This window comes from Pieris rapae, chromosome 12 (assembly GCF_905147795.1).
Source record: "Pieris rapae chromosome 12, ilPieRapa1.1, whole genome shotgun sequence".
NCBI classification, from domain to species: Eukaryota; Metazoa; Arthropoda; class Insecta; order Lepidoptera; family Pieridae; genus Pieris; species Pieris rapae.
The window spans coordinates 2,761,592-2,780,563 of record NC_059520.1 but is presented as its reverse complement, the minus strand read 5'-3'; the positions used below and the strand labels follow the sequence as shown (position 1 = coordinate 2,780,563).

Sequence of the window (18,972 nt, the reverse complement as noted above, 5' to 3'; positions counted from 1 at the left end):
TGATAGCGCTCATGGGTGACTTACCAGACTGTCGTGTAAACGAATCTAAAGCTTTCGTCCATACCGCTGTAGACTATGCTGGTCCTATTTCAATAATTCCTTATCGAAAACGTGGAGTCCGCTCTATGAAGGCTTATCTTTGCATTTTTGTTTGTATGGTGGTTCGAGCTGTACACGTTGAGCTTACTACAGACCTTAGTACCAGTTCATTTCTTTCTGCATTCAAGAGATTTATTGCGCGTCGTGGCGCTATTTCTGTTCTTTATTCAGATAATGCAAAGAATTTTGTTGGAGCAAAAAATGCATTATCAGATATATTTACACTTACAAACTCGATTGAATTCCATGATACATTTGCCACTGAGCTTGCAAATAATCGTATACAGTGGAAGTTCAATCCTCCTCGAAGTCCTCATTTTGGTGGCTGCTTCGAAATATTTGTTAAGGCTTTTAAGAACCATTTGCGTCGTGTGGTAGGTGATCAGTTACTAACGTATGAAGAAATGTTAACTGTTCTTACACAAATTGAATCAGTTATCAATTCTCGACCGCTTACACTTTTAAGTGAGGATCCACCTGAGCTCACAGCTTTAACTCCGGCTCACTTCTTGGTGTCACCACCAGTAAAATTTATACCCGCTAGAATGAAAGTAGATGATGAACCAGTTTCACTTTTAAAACGATATGCGTTGTTGGATGGTATGATACAATCATTCAGTAATCGATGGAAATTGGAATATCTCCATTTGCTACAGTCGAGAACAAAATGGAATACACAAGCCAATCCTGTCACAATAGGTACAGTTGTAGTTATAGTGACAGATAATATCTCTCCACTTTCTTGGCCTTTAGGAAAGGTAATGGAAATTTATCCCGGAAAAGATGGAATTTGTAGAGTAGTTTTAGTCAAAACTGCAACGGGAATTTATAAAAGGCCTGTTGTGCGTTTATGCCCATTACCGAACCAATAAAACTGCCTACAAAACCGCTTACAAAACAACTTACAAAACCGCTTTAAAACCGCTAATAAAACCGCTTACAAAACAACTTACAAAACCGCTTTAAAACCGCTTACAAAACAATTTACAAAACTGCTTTAAAACCGCTCGATCAACCGCTTAATACACCGCTCTCCAAACTGCTTTATGAATCTTTTACAACCCGCTTTACAAAATCACTTTACAAACCGCTAAACAAACTCATATAGTTCTATGATCTTTTTTACCAATCGCGAATATCAATTTTCTTTTCTCATTGTTATTACTATTTTTTTTTTTTTTTTTTGTCTTTTTATTATTATTTCTCTTTATAAAAAACCCAAAGGTTTTTTAGGCCGGGGGCAATGTTCACGCCATCCAATCACGTTAGTCCTCTCTGTCCTCATTTTCTGTCCCAACCGCACCCGTTCCTTAAACACCACTCTCTCTCTCTCTCTCAATATTAAAGAGTGGAAGGAGGGGACTAGGAGACTTGCGCCCGCGCCTCAGAGAGAAGCCACTACCGCCGTCGCGAGGTCACGCTTGCTCACTTCTATTACTGTGTTTCCGCTACCGCAGAGTACTGAGTACTAATTACCGCTTAATATTCTATACGTGGTCTTCTCCCACGGAGACAAGTGAAGTGCCTGAGGACTAAAGGTGAGTGGTGTTTCCCATATTTCTTCTTTTTACGCCGCATTCCACTTGCCCCTCGGCCCACCTTTTCTTGGTCTCCGCCATTACATATAATAACAGTTGTTTATTTTATAAATAAGATAACGTTCATCAAATAATAATAAAACAAGTTAAAATGATTGGTCCTTCGATCCGGAGTACAACAACTTTCGATATGTGACGGATTATGACGGCGTATGGTAACATAAACAATAGAAATATCAACTTTTTAACCAATTTAAATAAAAGGAAGTTATTAGTTTCACCTGTGTCAGATATTGTTAGAATTAAAGCATATTAAAGTCTTATCAAGCTTTCAGCACGAGTGCTATATTTAAAGTGTAAAAATGGTTATATGTTAACTAAGAGAATACTTATAATTTAATAAAAATCAGTTTAGAAGTTCTTAAGATAGGTTTCTTGAACATTAAAAAGTGAATAAATTATTACTTTATCTTTTCTGAAGACAAGTACTTGAAGTTGATTCTTTTATTTCAATTTAAATATAATATATTTCAATGTAAATACAATAAAGTTATTAAAATGTGTATTTTAATTTTCTAATAAGAAACATATTGTAACGTCGTAAGGTATATAAATACCTGGTGCCTCACCGACTGTTTTGCTTCTAAGTCTGAACGAGTGATCTTCTTCTTGCGGAGTGTCTTCGGCGTCTTGAGAATTATCTCGTGACAGATTACCGACCTACCAAGAAATAAAAAAATATTTGTTGCGTTTTTAATGTTTTGTCTTCAAAAATAACGAGAATTTGATTTTTGGTATATTTACTCAAGTTTTTAGTTAAATTTTATAAAAAGGAAATTTTTGATACTAAATAAAATTATATTAGTTTTCAAATATTGAAATTTCAACATTAAAGAATTGTTTTAAAATATTATTAGTAAACAAATACTAAACCACTTAATAAATATTAATTTCAGTATCTTAGTAATTTGAAAAAACTCACCTCAATGTTGCCGGCAGATAATCTCTGTCCAGATGTTTTCGGTTTCTTTGTTTTCCCTAAAGTTTGAGATCCTTGCATTACTTGTACCTGTAATTTAATAGTAAATAATGTTATCTTTCATCCTAATAAATTGGTGATTTCATTTCTGTCACAAGTTTCATATAACAAAAGTGTAATAATTAATGTTTTACTACAATATAAAAATATAAAAATACAGAAATTTCATAATTACTGGGTAATTACTCGAAATACATATATAAAATAACTGCTAGATTAAGAGTTTGTTTCACAATGTCCGGATAAGTTTCAAATAAGCTAAATATTACTTATTGGTAGAATAAACGGTATTTTTGCGTTTCACGACTGTCAGATAGCGCTATTCGTCATGAAACGCGAAGTATCTTATTTGGATTTTTTTTTATCTTTCGAATAATTTATGTGTTGCATAGCTATTTGGTACTTTATCCATACATTGTGAAACAGGCTCTTGAATGTACTTGAGAATTAGTAACAATTTTAAGAGATGTAAGATCAGTTGTAATCTAAATATGTATATTAAACGAAGTCACGTTTTTTTCGAACAGTTTTCGAGAACGACTCGAACGATTTAACTGTTTTTTTTATTTGTTCTTCGTCCTAATTATAAATACATCTGATGAAAGCATGTTCATGAATTTAATGTTCATACCGTCGATACGGTAAAACAAAATAAAGAAAGTATTTAGGTTAAGTAAAGATTATAATATAAAAAATAAAAAACCTTTTAGAATATATATATTTGCTGTCAAATATTGATGCGTTTAGACGCTTATTTCTAGTCGTTAATTGCTTAAAAGATAGTGAATATGTAGTAATACATTTTGTATTAATTCCATGTAATCATAAATTAAGCTTATCTAATCTGCGACAGACACATAAAAGGTCGATTACACAATGCCTACTTGACCAAAGCACAAAAATAGTGATTTTGAAGAAAAAATTGCGTCTTAAAAAATCTATTTAGTCAACATAAGTGGATTGCTATGTAAAAGAGTTATGGAGACGTTCGAGAAAATAAAATTTAGTTTATCAGATTCATTCTCGTTTATTACAACTAGATGCCTAACGCAGTGACCCAATTTCAGTAAATTGAATTTTTTACTATTCTATTGAATCACTGGGGCATTTACATAACTCGTTATACTTCTATTCCTCTGAATACATTTGTTATATGTTGTTATAAATAAGTTAAGAAATCAGTTTTGATTTTGAAAAAATATCTTGACGTTTTTAAACAAAAGTTTATATTTTTATTAATAGTCTGTCTTGTGGAATTGACAGTTGGAAACTTAACAATACATAGCCAATAAATATATGAATAATATATAAAATAATAAGTTTAAGTTGTCTGACTGATTTATGACTACAAAGCACACAACTGAGAAACTACAAACTTTGTATAATCTATTTTATAACACAGCTAAAAAGTTCTAAGAGAATCAAATATTAATGATTATATAAATACATTAAAATAAGCTATACTGATTTGTTCAATACATATTTATTTTTTCAATTAAAAAGTAAAAATATTTGATACACCGGGAACTACGAAGTGCTACAATTTTCTAATAAATGCTACGAACTGCTACGTTGTTCTACGAATATCTACGCACCTGTTGCTTAGGTCTGTCGAGGGTGTGGGGCGCCCGCGGTGGTGTTGGCGCCGGCCGTGTGGTTGGAAGCGACATATTGCGAACCGACTCACGTATTATTTGACGTATTGTCTTGAGGAAGGCATTGCGGAAGTCAGCCGTACTGAAATTTGTATGGTTTCTGGATAAGCTTCTGTGTCAAAGCCGGTCTTTTAATAGTCTTTTGATAATACTATTGGTTTTGGTACAAGTTTGAGTTAATTTTTTTTTATTATTGTGATTTTTAATAAAAGGCACTTATCCACGTAAAATTAGAAGCATTTATTATTTAATATGTATTACTTTATTGACGTTCATAAATGTACTATTTGATATAATAATAAAATAATTATTCTATGTAAATTAATTTATTGATTTTGATTTTTTTTACTTTCATATTGCGATTAGTTTTTACTGCTACAATCAATAGGTTGTTGTTATGAAAAATTGTTAATAGGAAATGTGGAAGCTATCAGCTACGGCACATTTTACACTTTTAAACCACATAATTTCCTTTCTATATTTTTAAATCAAGTGAGAGAATTAAAAATAGTATTGTTAGGGATAAGAACAAAGAGAGTAAATGTTTACAATGACATGACATGACTCTGTTAAAGTAACGTATTTATTGTCTATTATTAACATAATCTAGGCTTAGTACCAACGGAATCTAGCAAAATGGAAGACAGAACAAAAATCGAGGAATTATACAAAGACCTTAGAGGAGGCCTTTGTCGGAAGGCATGTTGTAACCGAACTACAGTTTGCCGATAATCAATAGATATTAAAACTGTTAGTATATTAGTTAAACTCTAGTTAATAGTCAAAATGTGTTGTTTTAGATAGTACTCATAAGTAAATTAATTTTAGGCACACGAAACTACTCTGTGTAGAACTTGTTACAAAAATAAACGCTTTATTATTATTATTAACATAACTTTTACACATAAAAAAAACACTTTCCAACGGATTGAAGCTATGCTATTATAAACTTTAATCAACTTGAAACAACCCACCTGTTAGACAGGACATATACTTTTTCTGAGCGACGCTGAAGTTGACTTCTTAAATGTATGAGCTCCCACAAGAAGTGACTGTCCATATCTTTAGCTGACGAAGCACGAACTTGTACCTCAGTAACTGGTATTAACACTTGATACCTAATTATCTCTACTTCATTGGAATTATTCTTTGATGAGACGCCCTAAAACACGAATCAGTTATACAATTGGCAAATTTAAAAACAAAAGACAGTTAATGTAAATTACATACCATCAATTTCTTTTTTTGTCTCAGTCTTTCTTTGCAAAGGAAGACAACGGCGGATTTAAATACAAAACACATAGCGTGTAATTCTAGTCCCTTTTTAATTTTTCCTAGGAAGTCCGATATATTTAACCACTCTACGCCTCCATAATATAGCAAATCACCTGAAATATTGTTGTTAGTTTTAAGTTAGTTTAAAGCATCATTGCCCGTTGAAGTTTTGTGATAAAATTTGGATTTTTTTGTATGTAATAATGATATCATATAAAATTCCCGTACATGTATTTGTCCTTTAACTGTTATTTATCTTATTAATGTTTTCTTTAATAATTTAACTATAACTAGTGTTTGATGTTAAGATTTGATCGTATAGTAATAATTTGCATTGCGTCTTTAACATTGAAAAAATAAAATTATAAGTACTATTAGGTACTAATCCTAAAATCACCGTTTGAGGTTTGGACCTCAAATTTCGGTATCTGTTTCATGATAATTTGTTAATCTAATAGTCATGTAGTCTAAGGCAAGCCGGTCTCCTCACGATGTTTTCCTTTACCGTTCGAGCGAAAGTTAAAATCACACATAGAAAGTGTCGCACTTTTGGTGCATAGCCGGGAACTGATCCTACGACCTCACGCTCAGCAATAGGCACAGTGCTTCCCTATTTCCCCATTCCGTTCAATAGCCGTTATTAAAGAGAAAGATACATTTCAGTTAGGCTTTAAGCGATATGATTCACTTCATTACTGAATAAGTTCACAAAGTTCTATGTAGCATCTATAAATTACCTAATGGTCTGTAAAGCGGACACATAAAATATATTACGCTCCATCACTGACATGAGATTTAAATAATTACATCTTTCCCCCGCTATTTGGTGTTATACGGTAACCTTAAGCTTATATTGAAGGCGACAGACGTCAAGCGTACTATACATGTCACGTTTATTGTCCCTTGAACAGCGAACTAAATGCTGCTACATCCTGCCACCTCTAATATCTCACCGCGATATTAAAGCAACGGCTTTTAATATAAAATTTAAAAGTTGTATTTTGGAAGTCAGCTGGGTTGAGAATTAAGTTGTAATATATTAAATATGTTTCATGTTTGTGTGGTATTTTGTGATTTAATAATTCTATTTAATTTGTTTACATTTTTACGTCACTGTGTATGCTGCCCATCCAATGAGCCAACTGAATGTGAATCAGTGTTGTGGTACTTAAAGCTGAGATAGGCCTATTTTTGATCGAAACAAAATGCTTCAATGAATTGTGTCTTTCGTTGTTTTATATATACGAATTCTTTTTTCTTTCTTTTAAATTCACATTACACTTGGATTTAAAAGTAATTTTATGTGTTGGTAGACGTCTGAAGATACCGGAGACCCCAGAGCTGGTGTTTTTCTCGCTCAACGGATAAGTATTCGCAACACAGCAAAAAAAATGCTGGTAGCAATAATAGAACACTGCCATGGGGATCAAAATCTTTAAATTTTATTTTTTAATTATTAGTATTATTCAATTCAACTTTAATTATTATCATGTTCTTTATTTAGATATTTTAAAGTTCATTACTTTATATCATAGGTTATATTTAAAGTTATATATACATTGTAAATAATTTGATACATATACATTGTTTCATATTAGATTTATGTGCATCACACATGGCGAAAAAATATATATTTAAAACGTTGAAAATATTCCTAGCCTACTATGTTTGACAATCGTATCCTAAAAGAAAATTCATATGTATTTATTTAAGTTGATAACGGTAGTATGAACTTACCTGGACTTAAATCTATTGGTTGCTTACATGACTTTTGATGTTGCCTAAATAAGTGATCAAAGATAGCACCATATTCCTCGTGAATTCGTTGCATTTCATTTATATGTTCAGCAACCTTTTCCATACCCTTTAAAGCCTCTGTCAAAATTATAATTAGATATATAATGGCTCAGATATTTTTGTATACCTCTCATATTTAAATTAAAAAAAGATATATTTTATAATTCAGTTTAACCAATAAATATATACACTAACTTAAAAAATAAATAAGTTATTTGATTACTAAATAAATTTCATGATTAGTAAAATAAACTCACCAACTAAATGAAGATGCTCTTCAGAGTTGACATCAGTCAAATTTCGGAGTTGTTGAAGTAATAGCGGATATTTAAGTATTCGCTGAATCGGTTTAATTAAATACGATTCTAAAGTAGATGAGTGCTGTTGCTTTGGATTGCGAGCCGCAAGGAACTCTTGCAACGCTTGGTTGCCTTCATCTATAAAGACATTTCGAGATTTACAAAGGCGTTCCTTTGCTTAGAAGCTAAAACACTTAATTGAAATATATGTGACTCAATCCGTATCGTAGAATTGTTATATGATTATTTATTTGATTGTTTCAACTGTCATATTCTATAGCTACGTATTATTAAAATTAATTATAGGTAATGTTTATGTATAAGGCTATTAATAGAATTAAAGAAAGGTTAATAAAATTTCCTTGACGATATATTACACCATTCACCCTTGTACAAAAAATAAAGATTGCTTATGCACTTTACTTCATTAGTCGTGGCAAAAGTACTTATGATATAATTATTAAAAGTAAATATCCCTATGCAAGGAAATGTTTAAGGTAATAGAGGTATAAAACCTACAAGAAAAATGGCGAAAAGCAAATACGGTTCTCCTTGTGATTATATTTAAAAAACTGATCATCGTAAACAAATATTTCTATGTGTATATGTCTATTTATATAGTCGAATTTACGATAAGTATGAGAGAATTTAATAAGAGCTAGTCGACTTCTAATGCCACTCGAGACGGAAATAAAAATAGTTAATAAATATAATTTGAGACTTACTCGGATGTAAGACTTTCTGAGCTTTGCTGTGACTAGCGCAGAATGAGCTATATAATTTGAAGTGATTTACGTAATAAAGGAATGCATTTCCAACAGCGAATAGAACATTCTGAAAAGTTTTCATAAAAGCACATTAATTTAAATATAGAAAATATATATAGCTTTAACTCTTGTATTTAGATTAATATATATATAAGGTTTCTTTCTTTTGATTTATTTACTTTAAAGGGGGTAAATATTTGGAACTCAATTAGATCAAATACAGTTAAGTCCATTAGATCACTGTTATTGTTCCTAGGAAAATCAAAATTGACTCAGTTCAAACGATGGATGACTGACTTTTAATACAACGTTAGTAGAATAAAGGCCTGTTTCACAATGTATACATATAGTACCAAATAGCTATGCAACACATAAATTATACAAAAGATAAAAAAAAATCCAAATAAGATACTTCGCGTTTCATGACGAATAGTGCTATCTGACAGTCGTGAAACGCAAAAGTCTGTTTATTCTATAGTAATAAATAGCTTATTTGGAACTTATCCGGTCATTGTGAAACAGGCCCTAAATGTTGTCATAAGTATTAAATAGTGATAAAGAAAAATTACCTTGAACTGATTAGAAAATTCTAAATGATGGAAGTTAGGTTCAGCTTCCAGCGCTTCTTCTAAGTTTTGTAGGAACTGTCTTTGGAAAGTTACAATCTCCTGAATGTTTCCGAACAAAGCGTTGATTTCCGCGTTCGATAAAAAAGTTTCCCTCTTCAGCGGTTCCAAGTAATTCTCCAGTAAATTATTAAGGTGCTGTGGAATCGAAACAACAACAGATAGCAACAATAACTTTGAACATTTTAATCTAAGCCGCAGGTGCATGGTTCGTGCCCGATATAAATTCATTTCAACTTTGAGAATAATACTCGGTCGTACCCACTTCGGGAGATTAAATCTTTCGCGTTTTAAACAAAACAATTTTTATAATACAATGTGATTACATTACTTTAGGTATCACATTTTCATGACAGCGTAAAAAACAACTGTTTGATTTATTGTATATAACATAATGTTTTATCGAAAAGCCATTGGAAATTTTATCACTCTCATATTTTACTATTTTTTCAATGCCTTGTCTAAGTTGTTCACAAATTATTTACTGGAAAGTCTAAGAAACAAGATTAGTTTATATGAACGGTGAAGAAATGTGTTTCTTCAGTTTTTAAAGCTAAATAAACTTTCCTCTCAGTGAAAAAATAAAGATTTAATCACAATAAAAGTCAGGACCACATAAGTTTTTCAATCGTAATTCATGATTTCCTCCGCAATTTTATTGTTTTGCCCCATGAGCAGAGGGTCCTCCGTGGTATATTATTATTACATCGCCATAAATAAGGTTTTACGACTTCTTTATCATAATACTTTATAGGTGAAGATAAATTCTAATATTTCAATCAAAATCTATGATTTTATTTAGTCAGAAGTTTTATTATATATTCAGTCAAATAGTTTTTTACGCTAGTCTCAAATTAATACCATTGTCCTAGACACTCATTACCACTAAAAATGCTATATAAAAAGTGGAAATAATAATTCTTAAACACGGATCTATACATATGTGTGATGCATCGAAATTACATGTTCTGAATTATTTCCAGTTCAATTGCTGGAGTGATGCACTCGGCTGAGAGAGGTCGTCGGGAGCAGATTAATTAATACACTTTTTAATAATTTTTCCAAAATGTAGTATACATATTTTTGAGTGTAACATAGATTTATAAATAGACATTTTCTGAAACTGTCTCTGTGCTCTGCTGATTTTTCATTCAATTCAAAAGATGGTTAAATTTATTATTTCGAGGAATTCTTCTTGGTATCATTACTTTTCAAATTCAAGCGATACCAAGAAAATCTTCTACTAATTATTCTGGAGGGATTACACCTCAATACTCCATATCCTGCTAAGTCTTGATTTCATTTAATTGATAAAATGTTGATAACTTAAACCTTGTTTGATTCTCGGCAAAACAATAGTTATCATTAATAGTTTATTTTATATTACTTTTTTCAAAAAATAATTATCTACGTATAATATTTCGTTTCCTGACCAACCCTTTTTTATTTGACGGCCCTCTGTCTTTATTGTTATTATATTTATTTGTACATTTTACGTTAATTCTTTGTTTTTTATCAATTATAAAATTTTAGTAATTTCACGTCGCTGTTGGCATGTTTGAAATTATGTGTTGAAAGCAGTTCCACAAATGTGATGTAGCTAAAAGCATTATTCATTCCACCATAGACAATAATTAGTCTTCACAATAATCTAAATCTGAATACTCGCACACATAAATCACACATCTGTATACCTTGACATACGCGCGTTCCGTGTCCACCAATTCCAAGAGTACTTTCCTCAGCTTGTCAGCGTCAGACAGGTGCCTTGAGGGGGTAACCGCAGCGCTCGCGAGGCTACCAGTGGGGCTCGCGCGACGCGTGTCACCCGGGGACCGGCACCAGCCAGTCACCTGCTCCGCGCTCTGACGCACATCCCCACACTATTTATACACGTATTTCTAGGCTAATGATGACGCCATGATAAGCTTACAGAAGATATAGCATCTAATGAAAGCGTTGGTTGACCTTACTTACACTGCTAAAGTAATTTTTTAAGTTTGAGTGTTTTACTTTACACTTTGCAACTGATTACTCACATAGCAATTTGTTGCTTGTTCCTGTATTTAATATTAACAATGAGGTTTTAGTTACGATTGTATTCGTTAAAATATAAAGCTGATGGTTTGATATTAAATAAAATGTTTTAGTGGGTTTTTAAAATTGAAAAGTAAAAATCTCAAATTTCTATGAACATTTGAGGCAAAAATGATTTGTATAAGTAAAGCCAACAAATTCTATTTGTTACACGTATCCTGTAATCGCTTAAAAACATAGAGTACAGCGGATTTCTATTTACTACAAAAAACTAATTGATAGGAAAATTAATTAAACTATAACATAAAAGTTCTCAATAGAATCTTGATTGAAACGAACAATGAAGGTATAATGTTAGGATTGAGCCGAGTCTAAAAGCCCCTTGTAACACGGGAATACGATAAAGACTAATTAACTGAATATCTCGAGAATTCTCGATGCTCTGAAGAGGGATGATACGTTAGAAGACGATCGTAAAACGAAGTCAAGCGGGTGAAGTGTATAGCGAGTGTGCACACAAGCTGGTGAGGTGAACTCTTAATAAGTGCCTGTAAAGTACCTTGAGTAGGTTTTCGATCTCAAATGAGTTAGTTCGAGAACTAACTTTGGGTGGTCCCGATGCTGCGTCCGTATGTCCGTCGGTTTCAGGACTGTACAGTTCCTTGCCTGTGTCAAAAGTACAAACTTAGTTTTCGACATCAAACGCCAATTATGAAGTTTGGTTCCAAGTATTTGAGATGATTAAAAATAATTATAAGATTTTCTGTTGATGTAAGATTGAAGAAACCTCTTCTTTTCTTGGTCAGAGACTCTCTGCGTCAGCAGAGTATGTAAGTATATTTTTTATGATCAGAAACAACTACTAATTGTTCCTAGTTATAACAATACCAATCTTACTTAATACTTAATGATTAGATATGATCATAATATAATACAGTAGCCCCCGGTAAACCGACAAATTTTGCAGGGCAGTGGCGGACTGTCAAAATTGGCAGTTATTATAAAGTACTTCCCCCTTTAGTCCGGATTTTTTTACAAAAGAGCACCTTGTAATTCGACAAATTACAGATTACTTTTGAATAGAGAGTCTACGTTTTATTACAAAATTAACGTCATTAGTGCTTGTTCAATCATGCATTAGCGAAAATTGTCAACAAAATATTAAATAATGAATAATATACCATGTCGGATTATAAGTACGGGATTAGACAGGGGCCGGATTACCGGGGGTCCACTGTATTATAATATTATGATTATATCTAATCATTATTAACTTGATTGTAATGAATTGACATAGCGTAATGACTATTTACATATATATATACATATTAAATTTGAATGCTTCATTAAGTTCAACGTCAGAGTAACCTGGATTTGATATGCTTTATTATTCTTATCATTACGCTATCCCATTTACGAGCATTTCTAATGGGCGTATTTGGTAGGTTTAGTTGCCCCAAGTTACCTGTCAAAAAGAGCTATTTTATTGAAAGCTGTTTGCTAAAAATACATTGCTTATAAATCTTATCTCAATGCTTATTTATTCCATATAGATAGATCACTTTAAAAGCAATATTGTAAAGTTAAAAGAACGAGTGCAAAACGAAAACAATAGAAATAGAAAATTCATTTCCGCGTAGCTAATATTAACGTTTTATTACTATCGCCCATTACAATGGAAAAATTTGAAAAAACGCTGCCGGTTGTAGATTTCAACATCAACGTTGAAATTGCAAGTTTCATATCGAGGCTTGTGATAAGATGTAACACAATGAGTTTTTTTTGGTCGAGGTAAGTCAACATCAGCTCAAGCAAACAGCCTACGGAAGGGTCGCGGCCTTTATTTGGAGGCCGCGTCGAGAGCTTTGCTTCAATGTAACTTTTTAATTTTATAGAACATCTTCTATACTTAGAAGTGATTAGTATTTGTCAAATATGTGTCTCTGCGACATTATATGAATGTACTTATGTGTTTTTTTGTGTTAACCTCATGAATAAAAATATATAACAAATTACCGGAAAGTTTGAAGAGCGAAGCAAACAATTTGAGATTTACCAACGCTTTAAATAAATTATTACATAAGAAGTGTTATTACACCGTTTCAGAGTAATTTGACAGATAGACTTTAATTTATTTATAAAAGTTAAGTATTATGAGTAAATTGACCTTTTCGCAATGTAAAAGCCAAAGCAAATAAATAATGTATCAAGTAGGAATAAAAATGTACCTATATATTAGTGCATATAAGTGAAGCATACCCTCCCACAAAATTGCTGTGCCTAACCTTATTGACATAACGAGTGCAATAAAGATTTTGAGTTTTGTATGGCGGCCCAAATGTATGAGGCCCATAAATGTATGGGCCGCCTGTATGTGTGTGATTAACTTTGCCCTTATGGGAAATCGTAAACAACTGATGCAATAATGTGCCTGCCCACGTTATATATACAATATTTTTTTATTATTTATTCAATAGAACAACTCGCCACTTGTTTTAAATAGCTGTAGAAATAATCAACGACCCAAATAGATATAAGATTCATTGTTACTTGATCGCAACTGAATGAAAAAGAAATTCCTTTTATTCTAAATAAAACAGAATTCTAATTCTTCATCTCGCGGATCTAAAAACTGAATCATTTCGAAAGATTTTGTAGTGCACTAATTTCGGACGACTTGATTTATATAACACGAGAACAAAGCGATCTGTTTAAAAAATTAGTTATATGGGTAAAGTTAACTAACAATGACATTTAAAAAATAAGTCATAATCATTACTTGAGTAGTGACATTTTAATAATGCGAAGATGTAAATAAAAAGAAATCAGTGACACTACAACCTTTTTAGATTTGGCTGTTTCATAATCATTTATCAATCTAATAGACAAGTTGGTGATGATCTGATGTATGATGTATTAATAATGTAAGATGTAACTTTGATGTAAAACTCTACTTTTAATTATGTAAGGCATTATGGGTGGCAGACAATGCGATGTTTATATTGTACCACCATAATATTGTTGTACCATGTTCTTGCAAATAAATAACAATTTTTCCGAGAAATACAATAGATCCTAAACTCGATTTGTTTTTGTTTATTTCAGGGATCTTACTGACTTTAGTGTGCCAGATGTGGAAAAGGAATACTGCCTTCACCTGAAATATTTACTACGGCGTGTTGCTCTAACACATATAATCCTCCTAAAATATCAGTTTTAAAAAAGAGATATGTTGTTCCAAACAATGTCGTCATAAACGGTTTGGACTGTATTATTAATCTAGTTTAAAAAACAACTGCATACGAAATTATGTCAAATTAAATCAACAAAATAGGATTGCTTTGGCCGTCAGCCACGTTATTGAATTGTATGGGAAAAGATGCCAAGTATTAGATTGATAGCGAGATTGAAGTGTCGCTTGTTAAGCACCAATTAATGAAAACATTATTCATTGTTAGCGATTTGAAAAGTTGTAGATTATTTTACACTCCGCGAACTTGTTTCGTCTTAATGATCTTTCAAGTTAGCCTACCATTTTAATAGCTATATACCAACATATGACATAGATAAAGAAAGAAAAAACTTTATTATTTTAAAAAAAAAGCGATATTTAGCTAAAAAGAGTGCACTAGACCCTACACTACTATACCATGTATCGTGGGCAGGTCACTTCTTTTTGACATTTTGACGGTACTTGACAATAATTTCTATACAACACAAAAAATATTAAAATATTTTTTGATTCAACATAAGTCAGGTTGAGAATAAAAACCTAAGAACTAAAAAATATACTTTTTTCGATTTTTCTATTCAGAAAAGCCGTCCTCAGAGTTCAAGGAACAATTTAAAAAAATAGTCTTCAGGTTCTGCGTTTAGAACTATATTTTACGTTTCATTATAGATATGTATTCTTAAAAAATTGTTAAAATCATTTTCACGTTAATTGAATATAATTCGAACATTCGCCCGATATTTCATATAACATTCATGTAGTTCGTTATAATTTAATTGAATTCTAAAAGCATGCCTCGTTAGTTCGTGGGATTAAGTGCATGTATGTCGAGTGTTTTCAGGTATACATGAACATGTTTACCTTATGCTTGTTACTGACAATGCACTCCTAGTACGGTCATTGTTTGGGGAATATTACATCTTCACACATATAATTAAAGTCACTGATAAACAATTTTGTGCAAACGTATACCTAGAAAACTCTGTAACAGTTTTTCTATATAAGTTAATTATTTAGTTTTTCTGTATATGTTTTTTTATGTAAACGGGCAGTATGCTTTCCTGATCTTGAATGAGCGCGGCCTATGAACACTCTCGATGCAAGCAAGTACTTATGTTAGAATGTTCTCCTTTCTAATTCCTTCCAAGGCCTATCAAAAAATTTCAATGTCGTCCACATCAATGCTCAAAGTATTCCAGCGCATTATTCCGATCTATTCTCTTCTTTTCAATGCTGTAATATTCACGCCATTCTTATTTCTGAGAGTTGGTTTAAACCCAGTCTTCCTTCTACTTCCTTTCCCATTCCTGGGTTTCATCTCCTACGGAATGACCGTCTGGGCAGAGTTGGGGGTGGGGTTGCTATTTATTTACGTGCCCATATTCCTTATTCTATTCTTAGCAGCTCACCGCAACCCCCACCAAATGATGCTGTTGAGCATTTGTTATTGGAAATCTCTTTTTCGCATTCTAAATTACTACTTGGTGTGTTTTATAGTCCCTCTTCGAATGTAGACTACTTTTCCGCCCTTGGTCTGCTTTTAGATAATTTTGTTAATAATTATAATCATACCATTTTAATGGGTGATCTAAATACTTGTTTGTTGAAAAGCGATCATCGTTCGCGCAAATTGATTTCTACTATCGAATCTCATAATTTAAATATCTTACCTTTGAATGCCACTCATCACTTTCCAGATTCCTCCCCTTCGCTGCTTGATCTCATTTTCGTTTCTAACCCTGACCTGGTGCATAAGCATGGCCAAATTCCTGCTGATGCCTTTTCTTATCACGATCTTATCTTCCTTTCCTATAAATTGCGTCCACCTAAAGTTAAACCTCAAATTCGTATGTTACGCAATTTTAGAGGCATAGATATAGAGAGTTTATCTGCTGATGCTGCCGAGTTGGATTGGAACTCTGTGTATAATGAGAGTGATGTTCACAAGAAAGTTGGGCTCTTTAATTCAATGCTAACGCAACTGTATGATGTTCATGCCCCATCGAGGCCAGTAAAAGTGAAACATTTACCTTCTCCATGGTTAACTGATGACATCAAATTAATTATAGAAACTAAGAATCGTGCTAAAGCTAAGCTGAGATTGTGTGATTCTCCTTTGGCGCGTGAGAAATACAAAAAAGTCCGGAATCGATGCAATACCCTGTGCCGTGATGCTCAGCGGCGTCATATTCACAAATCAGTTGAAGGAGGCGACCCTTCCAAAGTATGGAAATTCCTTAAATCGCTTGGAATCGGGAAACAACAGCAACTGCCACTTTCTGCTGATTTGAATCTTGAACTGCTTAATCAACATTTCTCCTGTCATCCCACTTTTGATCAAAGTATTAAATCTGAAACCATTGCATCCCTTAACTTTTGTCCTACTCGGAATATACCCTCTTTTACGTTTCAGACGATTGCTGATGACGTAGTAGGGAGGAGCATTAAGTCTGTCTCGTCGAAAGCCATTGGTTATGATTGCATTGGTCGGGATATGATCCTTCCTATTGTTGACATTTTAACCCCGGTTCTAGCTGACATTTTCAACACTTCCGTTTTCTCTGGTGTCTTTCCTAATATCTGGAAATTTGCCCATGTTATTCCTATTCCTAAAATCGCTAACCCAGTTACCTATTCTGATTTTCGACCTATTTCCATCCTTCCTTTCCTTTCTAAGGTTCTTGAACGTATTCTTCATCAGCAATTAGCTATCTTTCTCAACGAACACTCCCTTCTTAATTCAGTTCAATCCGGTTTTCGTCCTGGGCACAGTACAGCTACTGCTCTCACTAAGATTACAGATGACATAAGACGTGGCATGGATAATAAAAAACTCACAATACTTACCTTGCTTGACTTTAGTAATGCCTTTAATTCGGTAGACATTGATGTTCTTCTTGCTTTGCTGCGTTCTATTAATATGTCCCCTTCTGTGATTAATTGGTTTAAAAGCTATCTATCGGAACGTCAGCAACGAATTAAATTAACTGAAAGCTTTTCCTCTTGGTCTCATGTTTCTGCTGGCGTACCGCAGGGTGGTATCCTCTCTCCTCTTCTCTTTTCGCTCTTTATAAATTCTATTACTAATCAACTTTCTTCCAACTCTCATCTTTATGCTGATGATCTTCAAATTTACAACCAGTCTACTTTTGATGAATTGCCGGCTGCTATTCTGACGGCAAACTTTGATTTAGACAAGGTTGTGAAATGGAGTAAATCGTATGGTCTTCAGATAAACCCTTATAAGAGCCAGTCTATTATCATCGGAAGTGCATCGTATATAATGAGAATAAATTGGTCAACTTTACCCCAGATTACTATAGATAGTACGGTTGTTCCGTTTTGCTCCACTGTTAGGAATTTGGGCATTACTTTGGATAAAACCCTGTCTTGGCAGCCCCAAATAAATGAACTGAGCAGGAGGATTTTTTCTTCTTCCCACGCACTTAATAGGTTACGCAATTTTTTGCCTATCTCAACTAAAATTTCTCTTGCTCACTCTCTTTTACTTTCTATTCTTGATTATGCTGATGTATGTTATCCTGATTTAACTGAGTTGCAGCTTGATAAGTTAGAGCGCTTACAAAATGTTTGCATCAGATTCATTTTTGGACTCCGTAAATTTGACCATATTTCGGAGTTCCGAAGAAAGCTCAATTGGCTACCCATTCGATTGCGGCGTAAGATGCGCATTTTACAACTTCTCTTTAATATTCTTTTTAATCCCAAAACCCCTAGTTACTTAAAGCAAAATTTTATTTTCCTCTCTGGCGGCAGTTTTGACTTACGTTCCTTAGACAACCTAATTCTTGAAACTCCTACGCATAAAACTGAATTCTATCACTCCTCCTTTACTGTGCAGAGTATCCTGCTATGGAATTCCCTACCAATCGATATTAGACGAGCGCAATCTTTAAATGTATTTAAAAAGCTTCTTTTTGATCATTTTCTTTCTACCTCGTAATTAGTTCTGCTTATATATATTTATTTTTATAGGTTAACCTTTTTATTTGCTTTTAAATTTTTGTCTATAATTATTTTTATTTATTATTATTGCTATTTTTTCTTTGATTTTGTTTTATTATATTCAATTAGTTATAGTAACGCATGTTCTAAGTTTAAGTTTTTAGTTTTTTTGTTTTTTTGTTGCTTTTGTTAATTGATTTTTTTTGTACTCTACCCTCTGATGGTTTTTCTTTAACGTTGTGTTTCTCATTAGGGTTGCCTGGAAGAAATCGCTTGTAAGCGATAAGGCCGCCCTTTGCCTTATATCTTTTGTTACTGTTTTTTTTTATTTTTTATTTTTTTGTTATGTGTGTTTTTGTATAAGGCAATAAAGGATTAATAAATAAATATAAATAAGTACATTGTCGGCTTTTTAATAACTGGAAAGCTCTTATGAGGGACCCAAAAGTCAAATTGATTTTTAAATATTTTCGTTGGCAACTAGTTCCAGATTTATTTCTACATTTTAACGCTTAATTTTATTATTTCTGTGTTAAAATTTTATTGATTAATAATATCATATTCATAGCAAACATGATTTTTAGGTAGCTGTAATTGTAAGATTGGTGTCGCTAAAGATAACATTTGTACCTTTGCAATGTC

The 18,972-nt window shown here is 32.6% G+C and overlaps 1 protein-coding gene across 10 annotated transcripts in view; it reads right to left on the bottom strand.

The window, feature by feature from the left end:
• Positions 1–18,972, bottom strand: part of LOC110994691 — a 98,573-nt gene that overhangs the window by 13,233 nt on the left and 66,368 nt on the right. For 7 of the 10 annotated variants that reach the window (XM_045630551.1, XM_045630544.1, XM_045630548.1 and 4 more), the window contains 11 exons: positions 11,692–11,798; positions 10,790–10,978; positions 9,039–9,233; positions 8,428–8,536; positions 7,661–7,840; positions 7,344–7,481; positions 5,562–5,719; positions 5,306–5,493; positions 4,272–4,413; positions 2,620–2,706; positions 2,255–2,357 (listed from right to left, as the gene is read on the bottom strand). In XM_045630551.1, the coding sequence (XP_045486507.1) occupies positions 2,255–2,357; positions 2,620–2,706; positions 4,272–4,413; positions 5,306–5,493; positions 5,562–5,719; positions 7,344–7,481; positions 7,661–7,840; positions 8,428–8,536; positions 9,039–9,233; positions 10,790–10,978; positions 11,692–11,798 (1,596 nt within the window). The remainder of the gene's footprint in view (positions 1–2,254; positions 2,358–2,619; positions 2,707–4,271; positions 4,414–5,305; positions 5,494–5,561; positions 5,720–7,343; positions 7,482–7,660; positions 7,841–8,427; positions 8,537–9,038; positions 9,234–10,789; positions 10,979–11,691; positions 11,799–18,972) is intronic. The other 3 variants (XM_045630553.1, XM_045630549.1, XM_045630547.1) reach the window with 2 other exon arrangements.